This window comes from Neodiprion lecontei, chromosome 5 (assembly GCF_021901455.1).
Source record: "Neodiprion lecontei isolate iyNeoLeco1 chromosome 5, iyNeoLeco1.1, whole genome shotgun sequence".
Lineage (NCBI taxonomy): Eukaryota > Metazoa > Arthropoda > Insecta > Hymenoptera > Diprionidae > Neodiprion > Neodiprion lecontei.
The window spans coordinates 29,049,215-29,061,921 of record NC_060264.1 but is presented as its reverse complement, the minus strand read 5'-3'; the positions used below and the strand labels follow the sequence as shown (position 1 = coordinate 29,061,921).

At 39.6% G+C, this 12,707-nt stretch overlaps 1 protein-coding gene across 1 annotated transcript; it reads left to right on the top strand.

Moving 5' to 3' along the window:
• The first annotated feature begins 9,538 nt into the window (after window positions 1–9,538).
• LOC107218187 (DNA-binding protein inhibitor ID-2) lies at window positions 9,539–11,924 on the top strand. The gene has a single exon (XM_046740167.1). It carries the CDS (start codon window positions 10,560–10,562, stop codon window positions 11,004–11,006), a length of 447 nt encoding a protein of 148 aa, XP_046596123.1. The 5' UTR covers window positions 9,539–10,559; the 3' UTR covers window positions 11,007–11,924.
• Window positions 11,925–12,707: the final 783 nt, after the last annotated feature.

Here is a 12,707-nt window from a genome sequence, read left to right as displayed (position 1 = left end):
GTAACCTTACTTCGGTGAACGCCCCCTCATTACCATCCGTGGGGTTTTGCTTGCTCCCCCCCTCTCGAACTGACAACGTAGTTTATGGACGACCCTTAGGCTTGTAGAAACTTTAATTCTCCACAACTTCGGATGTAACAATTTCCTGTCGAACGATTCATATTTTTCGACTCAAAATATTAATTCAAAATGGCGGCGGACAAACTACCGCAGAATCTTGTCAAAGTACCCCCTCCTCTGCCAGCTTTCAACGATAAGAAGAAGAAAATAGTGGAATCGAATAATTGCAATTTCAAATGTATGTACTTTCTATATTACACGCATACTCTATATACTATATATATTCCGTTTACCAGACTGACGTACGAGCGTATGAAACATATGAAGCTGCTATCACGGCGCGGTTTGTGCAGGAGGTATAAGGTGCAGCAGCGGTGTTGCGATGTTGGGATGGGACAGGAAGCCCACGATTAGCCGACGGCTGGCTACCGTAGCGCGTCGAGTGAAGCGAGTGCGACACAGCTGCGCGCACCGAGAGTGTAACGTACCAGACGTTGCAGCAACCGACTCATCAACTCGTCCGCTCTTCGTCCATCCGCTCGGGTTGCCGGCTCCTCGACACCGCAACCTCGTCGTCGCAGCCTCTCTTGTCCGTATACAGTACGTAAGATATACGTACGTACGAGTACCTCTACGGAGACTGGCAGAAATGCGCGTGAAATTGATGAAACGAAGATGAAATTCAAAAGAAACGAGTCGGAACGGTTATATAATACAGTGATTTAACCGGCTTTTGAATAATTTTTTTATTTCACATTTTGCTCGAATCTCTTTATTTGTTTATTTTATTTATTTTTATTCCTTGTCGTATTGAACAAATGGTATTTTATGGAAATTTAAATGGGGGGGCGAAAGAAGGTTGTACAATATCTACACCGTGGTCGAAAATATTGGTGAAATCTAATACCACGGAAATATTGTAAAATTATCGTTTATTGTATGATATACAGAACAATGTGAAGGATATTGTTAAAGGATCTCGAAATATACCGAAATACTCGACTTTTTCAACATCATTCGAGAGTCGGGAAACTTTCTTTTTCTGTCGCACGATACTTCTTCATTAGTAAAACTGTATATATCGCAAACAGAATTTGAAAATGAGGTACATAATTGTCGTAATTGATATACATGTTATGATAATTCACGACACCGTGACCACCTGTACGTTGTGGCGAAGGGAGAGAAAGAGAGAGAAAGAGAGAGAGAGAAAAGGAGAAAGATAAGAGGATATCTACACGCCTATAAATAAATATAATTATAATGACTGCAATATTATACGCTTGTGGAGTCTATAACAGTGTACATAATCGATCGTGTATAAGCACATGCACGCATGTTACAACTTGACGATTCAACGTCGGTGTATAAAAATAAAATCTAACATGTCGACATGCAACGCGCGTTCATCCGGTGCCGGCATACTCGTATTATAATGTGATTGTTGCATACATATAGGTATGTATTGTACGTATACACGAGTTAAATGCCCATTGTGCACTATAAAATCGTACATGTGCACGTATAACGGATATATTATAGGCGCACGCATGCAGCAGGAAGCGCTTGCGATGCATCGACTCAGCTGACTGAAGCACTACTAGAGGCAAAACTCACGGCTAGACAGCAGGTAGAAAATCGTGTACGTACAACAATTCACCGGCACGCCGTTGACTGCCGGTATACCCTCGATCCGACAACGAAGACAAAAATAGACTTCGATAAAAATTCCATTACATGCGTACCTACGTACGATTTGCAAAACAGTTTCATGAAGCGATCGCCTTTTACCTCCGAGAGCAAAAAAAATCAGATAGAGACGTTTGAAGTAGAAAAAAGATATATAAAAAAAAAAACACGCAAGAAATAGAAACAATGATTTGCCGAATTCGATTACCTACTGAATATACCTATGTGAAGTTTATAAATCGCACACTTGAACCAACAAAACCGCGGAATTATCATATTACATGTAACCTGACACTCTACAGGTCATCTTATTGATATCCGTTTTACAATTCTTATACGACTCGTCGCTATTTCGACGAAATCAACGATAGCGTCGATCCGTATAAACGTTACGATTATTCCTCAGACGTTGAGATAAATCGTGTAAATAATGATAAATAAATGTTTGTATGTTACGTATGTATAATACTCAATTGTCAAACAACAAAGCGTCGATAAGATACATGCACAAAGTGAATTCGTAACGACTAAATGTTCGGTCGTCTGCCTTAAATTTATTGCACACGCGCTACAATTTGAGAGCAATTATTTGCCAGGGTTACCATCCATCTAACCACAAATATTTTGGCAGTTTTCCGTGTTTAGCACAACTGCCAATAACAGCTGTCAAATTTTTTTCTTTCTTTTTCACGTCAGACAGTTGGTCGCCCTGTCAAACAATTACTACAGGATCCGTAGCGCGTGCGCGTTAAATTTAACCAAACTACACGCACCATGCAGTCGTTAGGAATTCACTGTGTACAACGATTATCATCTGCACGGCGACTGACGCTATATTTCCGTGTTTTCGAGCCGATTACTCTCTGCAGGGGATAAAAATCCCTAGTATGTAAAATAATCTTTCCGCAGATCGGTATTATATAACGTAATAGGGGATATTTTTACCCTCGCGACAAGACTGCAGGCACCACATGACGGAACCGAGGATCATCCCTGGGATGCGAAACGAGTGGGCGAATGAATCACACGCGTGTTGCACGGATTTCGAGCGGGTTCCCAGCTCCGCTGCTCTCCCCGTGTACCCAGGTGTCTGGGTCAGCTGTGCGCACTCTCGACGCACCCGACACGGGCCTGAGTGCGTATCTGCATGTGTATGTATCTATGTATTTATGCACGTAAGTGTGTAACTTACTATTTAACACGCGCGCGTCCGTGTATCTTGTAACTTGTACCATCAGTGTCTATAAAACCCGGTTGTTATCTTCCTTTCTCGTGTGCAGCGTATATACATGTATAAGGTACAATATATACGATACCTATACACGTATACACTATATACTGAAAACCATGGTTTCGTCGCAGTAGATTCCATGAAGCTGCTACGAAAACGAGATAAGGGAAGTCCGCTGCATTTATTATACAGTTCCCTCACCACTCCACCTCTCTCTCGTTTTTCTTTTCTCGCCTACACTGAGAAAAATTTCATTTGTCTAGTAACTAGAAAAATTGAATAAAACAGGTATCGTTAAAAAAAACTGTTTGAATATCGTTGGAATTACGAAAAACGAGATAAGCGAAACCATTTTGCGCTATCGTCGATCCTTTTTTGGTAATTGCAACGCAAAATCAGTTTCTGAGGTTTACTCTACTTTTTCAGTTAAATAAGGCTTTAACGTCAATTTATTGTTGCACAAGCGGTAATTTTCGCAACATTTGCAAGAAAATCAAGTAACAGTGATCGTAATGAGAAAGAACAGTAACGGGTACTAGACTTTCTGGTAACAGTTACGAAACTAATTTTCATTTTCTACCTAGAACTATATTTTTCGATTGTGGTAAAAAATGAAAATAGTTAAGGACTGAGCGGTAACCGGAACTAAAAATATCTCTCAGTGTATATTTTACGTTAATTACCACGTATAATCTATATCTATTTATTACACATGAATTTACGTTATATAGATAGGAATCTACCGGTGTAATATGCAGATATAAAAATGTTTGTCGAAATAACGAATGAATAAGTATACGTATAATGTACAAGCTTACATGCAGGTATATATATTGTATTCTAGTAACTTGCGTTAACTAGAAGTTTGGTCAATTTATGTATTTAAGCTTTTTACCAGCACTGTTTAACCATCATAATTTCATGATAATATTATATATATACCGTATAAAAATGTATATTAAACATTTCCTGTTCAATATACGTATGTATATAGTTCGTTAGTATGAATAATAAACTATAATAATCGCTATGAAAAATGTAGGCAATGAAATTGTAAGAGTAAAGAAAAAGAAAACTTTGCAAACAAAACTTTACGATGCCATTGATATAGAGTCACCACGCGAAAATGTGCCTATGTAAATATTCAGGAATCCTATTTGCAAAAATTTTGTAAAAGGTTTCGAACGTACCTAATGTGTAGACGTAATACACGTATGTATCATGCACGGTACCTGTACGGCTTATTGTATTACCTAGTTAATGATCTTACGTAAGAGGGCCAATTATTCGACTCTGACGTATATATATATTAATAATGGGTTTCAGATCACTGATTGACTCGCAAACAAGCTTACCACGCGTTATAAAATTAGCGTCAATGATATACGTACGTATGTGTAGATATGCAAATACATAAGTTACATGCATAAATGTATACGTAATAAGTTAGTAGATTAACCCTTACGTTGCACCCCGGGGTCAATATGACCCCACGGCATCTGTACCGTAAATTCCATATGAAAAACATGCAAGACAATCCGGATTTGCTCAAGAATAAATAATGAAACATCGTAAAAATCGTTAATTAATTTTTTTTTTGTAAATTCAACTTATCTCACTCAAATAAATACCTTTTTTCATCGCGCCGTATCACCATATTTTTTTTGCTTAAATATCAGTATCTCGAGAGTTACTCTCAGTCAATCTTCAGAACAAAATATTGAAAATTCACTAAGTTATAATTTTTCGAATAGCACGTTTCATTTTCCGATATTTTATTGTTTTACGAATGTTTTTTTTTTCTTAATTCCAAATTTCATCTCGCTAAAGGTATATAACACAGATCTACATCCAAAAAAATTGGACAGGTTTTGTTATACTGTTTCTTATAGATTTTCACTCACTGAAACCCGGTATCCCAGAATTTTTTTAAAATTATTTAATTCCACTTTATTATCACTAGTCGAGAATTGAATTGTATATCTATTTGTTAATATATGAAAATCTTTCTTATCACACGAGCATGAAAGGTGGGACTTTGCGTAGCTGTTAAGCGAGACGAAAATAACCGATTTCATCTCAGTGTTGTAAAGGTATATTATCACACAATATTATCACACTATTCTTATCATTTACAGCCGTTAATCGATCATTACAGATGATTGTTTGCTGAAATTATCAGTAATTTTCACCAATTTCAAACGGATCGTTGATGCATGTTTGTATTAAACGAATGCGTACACATACGTCCCTGCATGAACGCTGCAAGCTAGTTTGAAAGATGCGACGGGGTTGTATGTCGGTAAGTATACATATTGGAACACGAGGCGATCTTGCGAGAGCACCGAAGACACACCTTAATCGGTGCGAAGGCACTTTATGCCTACTCTCAGTCCGTAATTCAGGGATTTCCAACGTTATTAGGCGAGGTTAGCTGGCATAAATGGATGGCTGTCAAATCAGCTAATCCATCGATTGATAGACGTGTATGTGTGTGTGTGTGTGTGTGTGTGTGTGTGTACATATATACGCATATATACCGAGTTATACACCGCATACCCATCCGCGAGTATTTTTATAACGTGAAAAATAATCTGTCACGTTGTGCAGCGATTTAAGTCTAATAACATGAACAAACACAGGCCTGTACATATCATACCTGTAACATTATAACACCTGCGTGACACCCAGATGAATAATTTCCTCGATTCTTAGTCTTCGTTTTCTTCTTGACGTCTGCACTTGTTTATTGTACGGACTCCGAATCCCCCCATCCTATGTAATGTAATAACAATTAATCGATGTTACGTGTATCGAGAAGTAGTATTAACAAATTAAATAGGTATATAATATACACCTATATATATATATATATATATATATATATCTACAGAATACGTTGTTGGTATATTAAAAAGAATCGCGGCGTGCGGACATGAGTTTTGATATTAGGCTCACGACGCGTTATAGACGCCACACGTTCACGCACCATGAATCATTCATAAATATCGAGAACGCGTTTGTGAAAATAAAGGGCGTAAGTCGACGGTCCGCTAACACGTTAGACGGGCGAGGCGACAGTTAAATTTCTACCTTTTGATGCTATACGGTTCTGATTTCCCGTCACATTCTTACATATGCATGTTCTATGTATACGCACACGTGTTTCAGTCCTTTTAATATTCATCATCGTCAGCGATACATCATCGTGTTATGTTGTTGGAGAAGAGTTGGAGAAGAGATCGAGGCACGAGCCGAGTCAGCCTCGCTCCTTGCAGCTTTTCGATCCATCACGGATTACTCATTTTTATTTTCCTACTTCCTTGACGCAAGTTTGCATCTGCACGTGTGCGAAGTTTCTCTTCTTCGTCTTCTTGTGTATAACTAGTTTTTTTTTTTTTTGTAATTTTTCTTTTTATGGTCCTTTATCGCGCACCTGTATTCATATATCACGCATATTATACATAAATACATGATATGTAGAAAATTTTTCAACTACCGCGTAAATCACGGTTTGGTATAAGATATACGCATAGGTATACGTACCGTGTATATACATATATATGTATACACAGTCGTAAAATTGTTACGCAACTGTGTACACATACGCACCTTATGGATATAATGGAAAAAAAAAGAAAAAAAAAATAACATTCTCGGGTGAAACGCTGCAGGTGTTTATCAATGGGAATATTCATTCATATATATATATATATATATGTATATGTATATGTATATATGTAGGACGATAAACATCCGCGGTATATACAGGCTTGCATATACACTGTAATAATGTGTATAGATGCAGTATAATATACCCTGCATAAACCGGAGGCATGCGATTAAACATACAATACTTATGACATGAACATAGGTGCATACGTGTGTGCGTTTGTGTGTGTATATATATGTATACATCGATGCACCCCATTAAAAAAGGGGTCAAGAGAAAAGAAAAAGAAATAAAAGGAAATAATCTTATCGCTGGAGCCGGTGTAAACGAAGCCGCGTATAACATACCACAATATCAGACGGTCTGCAAACGAGAGGAAAAAGAAGATATTCGAATCAAAAATTGAAACGAAACGTGTTTAACCATGTGAGGCTTGGAAATTGCGGTTATAATGAACGGAAAAAAATAAAATAAAAAATGTTTTAGTCTTCAAGCAGCATATGAATGAGCAGTAATTGTGTGTCTATCGGAAATAAAGGGAATAAAAATGGATTTGAAACTAAAAAAAATCACCAACTTGTAAGACATATAGCGAAAAATAATATCGGTTATAAAGCCCGATACGGTCAATCACAAATCGCCTAGCGATATAATGTATATCTAATGCATGATTGACATGTGTGCACAGCTATTGCACCTCTGTTGTACCTTACGCACACGATACGATGTGCATAAACTAATTAAGTAATAACGCAATTCCTATACCAAGGCATACAGCAGCGATAACTAGGTGTTGGATCGAGGGGAAGTAGAGAAGTGGTAGTAGTAGAACTATCGCTAACTGGGGAAGGCCGCGAGTGTTATAGCTGCCGAGACGGTGAGAAGGCGCGAGTCATTCTCATTCGAGTCAATGCAACGCGTGCAAAGCAAAGGAATCACACACGTCGTTGCGTGTCGTATGGGTTCTACGCTACACAATCGCATGCGCAACACGACGTGGAGTACTCGACACGCGTGTTTATTATACCTCGCGTATGCTCGCATGCAGAGCGAAGCAAGCGTCATAGGAGTCTACATGCACGGCACGCAGGGTGCACGTATATATGTACACTTGGGGGCAATGAATCTGAGACAGCTAATTTTTTACACTAGACAGTTATGTTGGCAACACAGGGAAACCTGCAGCGCCACAGTCGGCCGAGCGCGAAACTAACTCAATCTCAATAAACATAACATAACCCATGACCGTCGAATCTAACCTTAGAATACCACGGGGATAATGCCACATAATGACTTGTTGGATTGACACGTCAACGACGGTCATGGGTTATGTTATATTTATTGAGATTGAGGTGGTTTTGTGCTCGGCCGACTATGGCGATGTAGGTTTGCCTGTGTTGCCAACTGTCTAGTGTAAAAAATTAGTCGTCTCAGATTCATTGTCCCCAGGTGTACGTATATATATGCGTCTGCGTAAACCTGCGACGCGTTTTCCCCGCGTAGATAGGTAAGGTATAAGGTAGGTAGTTAGGTATGTGAGAGGAGAGCGTCACGTCGCGCAGAGTGGTTGCCGATCGCCACTGGCTGGCGCCGCCGGACGTTCGACTTGGCCTCCCCCCTTCGCCGACCGACCTTCTTCGGCATTCCCCTCACTCGTCCAGGGACCCGCCCCGAGGGCATCAACACCCCCGACTAGCAAAGGATTAAAGCGCGAGCTGCGCAGCCTCATTTGCTGTAACAGCTCGATATTTTTAACGAGCCGATGGTGTTGCGTGTACCGTTCTTCTTCTGTTAATTACCAGACTCGACGGTGCATTGAAAAATCGCCTGCAATAAGTTTTGCAAACAGTTTCTTATTTCTCTGGATTATAGGTGTGATGTATGTACAGTAAAATACGTAAATGCCTTAATTTTCCGACTAACTTGTTTTTGATCCGAAACAAAAAGCAAGTTCAATTCTATATGAATTATGTGAGAATGGCTGTCGAAGCAGCTGACGTGAGAAAATGGAATGCATTGTCGCATGATTCGTATATAGTCGAATTGGAATTTTTTTTCGGACAGAAAACAAGTTAGCCGAAAGGTCAAGGCATTTATTCATTGTACCGTACAGTAGTATTCATTAATGCCTTCCCCTTCGGACTAACTTGTTTGCGGCCCCAAAACAAAATGCGATTTCGCTTGTATACGAATTATTTGATAATGACTGTCGAGGCAGCTGACGTGAAGAATGAGATGCATTGTCATATAATCCGTATAGAACGGAACTCGCATTTTGTTTCGGACCGAGAACAAATTAGCCGGAAAGTGTACAATAATGTTCATTAATAGGTTCCCGGTGGCTCGCTATTCTTTTGGAATCAATACTGGAACGAGATTCATTCCTAAGCAAATTTTACATGCTAATAAATAGCGACGCAAGTGACTGGATAACAAACGATACGTTCATCACGCATGAAATTTCTATAAAAAGTAAAAGCGTTTCGGTTTTGTTTCCAAAACAATTGTGAACCACTGGGAACTTATTACGAACGGTCAAACGTATACCGTCCATAACCATAAACGATAGAAATTTGCAAATGACGATATAGACGGTAAACTGGGAAGGGAAAATCGAGCGACCGTTTACGGGCGAGTGAACGATTCGCAATTAGCTCGAAGCTGCGGCACAAGCGCCGGTTCGATGCCGTCGCTGGCATTGCACGAATACGTTTATGTGCGCCTGTGTGCGCGTAACTCGTGCAACGATTGCGCCGTTGAAGAAGTAAAGGCGCGGTACGGCGACACGACGTTGGCGGCGTCAGGCATTCGGTGGAGGGCGCGGGGAAGGGTAACGGGCCAAAGGGAGGGAGGCGAGTATATAAACCCGAAGGTGAGGGGCGGAGGCTAGTCGACTTCGATCTGCAGGCGCAGTGCGTGTTGCAAGTGAGTTTTTGTCGTCGAGTAGAAGAAGAAGTCGAATTCTTCGACACAACGCGGCGACACGGCTACGAAGTACGATCGTTCATTGTGCAGAGAAAATAAACCGGCTTGAGGCGCCTGGTGGATGGATAATCGATCCGATTAAATAAAAATTTTTAAAAATAAACAACGGAGACATTGTCAATTATAACAGCAGATTCGTGTAACGTTCTTGAAATTTTAGAGAAAGTGTAAGAAAGGTACAGAATAATAGTAGTAGTAATAATAATAATAATAATCGTAATAACTGTAGTCGTAAAAACGTATTCTACAACGAAAAGTAGCAGTATAAATAACCAAGACGATCGTATCGTCACGTAGTAAGTGTAACGAATGGTAAGGATTATCGTCGGTGCAATATTAAATCACACAATTACGGTGCCGTGATAAGTGTCATTAATAATTGTCCGTTGTGTGATCATAAAGATAGCGCAGGATATATTTACTGTAAACTGCAGTGTTGTACGCCGTGAAGGATATATTATCGAGCAGTCATCGAACTTGCAGGAACGTAGGAAGGAAGAAGGAAAGGAGAGGAGAGAAGGCGAAGTCGCGGTGCAGGTCTAACCGTGAGAAATCAATACCCGAGCAAGTCGGGGGCGAGTGACAGTGAAGAGGCGAAAAGAGAGAGAGAGAGAAACAGACCGTGTTTGCGTGAGTGCGCGCGATTGGTGACGTGGTGTAAAAATATATACACACACACATTTATACATATACATATATATATATATATATCAGTTTGCACCTGTTCCTGCATTTACGTAACGTGGATATAGTATACAACGATAAGTAAATACGCGGTTACGGGTGTACAGAGAGCTGACTGAAAGTCTGGTGCAGGTGGAAGAACCGCGGTAACGAGAACGAAAAAGGGCGTGCGGAGGGGTGGGGGGGGGGACGGTCACAAAAAAAAAAAAAAAAAAAAACAAGTGTTAATAAAGCACAATGAAGGCGATGGTGGTGAGTCCGGTTGGCGGAAGAGTGCCGCCTAGCCGCGGTATCCTACACAATGGTTTGGGCCTTAACGGTAGCCGAAGAGATATGGAAGCGGAGGAGGTTGCGGCCTATCTGACAAAGTTGAGGTCGCTCGTGCCGGACATGCCGAGGAAAAGGAAACTCTCGAAACTCGAAGTTATACAGAGGGTAATCGAGTACATATGCGACCTGCAAACCACCCTCGAGGAGACGAACGCACCTGAAAATCAGCAACAGCAGCAGCAACAACAACAACAACAACAACAACAACAACGTCAGCCTTTACAGCCGCTTTCTAACTCGACGACAACGACGACGACGACGACGACGACGACGACGATGATGGTTCCCGCATCGTCGCAGAGTCTCATCGTCACGACGACGGAAACAACGTCGTCAGAAATTTCCGAACGGTGACGGACGCGAAAAGACAATCCCTAAATATTTTGTCTCGTTCAAGCACGCGAGCGTTACATGGCACGCTGCGGTGCTCAGGGAGTGTAAATACTGTACATAGATATATTATGTATATACATATATATAATGTACGCGTATACATATATATATATATATATATATATATATATATATATATTACTCATCGTCATTCCTCAGTTGTAAGAAAAAGAGATACCCCCCTTCCCCGCTGGACCCAAACACACACGCGTTTGCAGAAATAGAAGAAAAACTAAACCGGCGACATACTTGGTATTAATATACACGGAAATGTATAATGGGTAATTATTATTACCTCCGTCTGAAGATAGTCCTGTTACATGGAGTTGTACCTATTCATACCTACTTACTCTGTACGCACGAAAGCATGATAGTAACGGAATTTTGTGAATATTATGATTATTATTGCTATTAGACACGCGACAATTTATTCCACAAGAAAAAAAAAAACCACACTCACATACGATATAAATTTATGTTATGTTGTTTTCGCTAATATTATCGATTATTATTGATTATTAATATTATTATTCTTTGAAACAAGCGATAGTTTTTTCCTTTCTTTTTTTTTTCAACAAATTTTTATCGTCACGTTATTGACTCTCCATAGTTTTATTTAATTGTTTAGATAATAAAGGAATAAAAATAAAAAAAATGATTAATATTAATTATTGTAATATTATCATTATTATTATTATTATTGTCATTACTATTACGTTTATAAGAAGAAGAAGAAGAAGAGAAAAGAAACCTACTCTATTATAGTGTATATTTACAAAGACTGAGAAAAAAAAGTATAATAATAACAAGCGACAAAAAAAAAAAAAAAATTGATATAGAAAAGGAAAAAAAATGAAAAATAAAAATAATTATATACAAGTGTAAATATATAACATGCGGTCATTGCGATGAGTGAAACGATTTGTTTGCGTCTCACATCGAATGAATGAATAATATAATAATAAACTCAATCGTGTCCAACAACATTGCCTGTGCATGATGTGTACATTACGCATTTTCGTTTATCAATCCTGTTGCTTTTTTCCATACTTGACAATAATAATATTTTTCAATCAAATCTAATTTTTTTTTATCTTCTCGTCGACAATTATCGACGATTATCCGTTCGGAATATAATGCGTGCAGTTGTTTAACGCTTAAATTGACAATCACGTGAACTTTTTTTTTTTTGTACCTCGTACCAGTGCATATCGAATAATAGAAACGCGGTCTGGCACCGATGAAGATAATTACCAACAATCATATCGTTTACGAGTCAATACATGCAAGTCTTATTTCCTTTTTATTTTTCAACCGAAAATTCATAAAAATATTTCGGGCAAACTCTGCGACGCTTAATCGTAGAATGAAACAGCATCAGCGGTATACGATCGTATATACATTATGCCTTGCCAAATTCGCGCTGTTCGACGACCGAAGAGGTAGGCATTCGTTTCTTTGCCCTTTTGTAATTATTATCCAGCTGCGCGGAACCGAACGCTTGGGCCGGTATTGATCCGAGTTCCGAGTCGCGTGCGCGTTGCGCGGGTCTCGGGAAACCCGGCTTGGGAACGCGGGGGCGGCGAGGTTTCCACGCGTCAAACTGGGAACCGGCCGATGATGATGGGAAAGCCGAGACACCCCAAGTTTCCACCTCGCCTC

What these genes read in the sequence shown, in the direction of transcription:
- LOC107218187 (XM_046740167.1), top strand. Translation starts at nt 10,560, where the DNA reads ATGAAGGCGATGGTGGTGAGTCCGGTTGGCGGAAGAGTGCCGCCTAGC.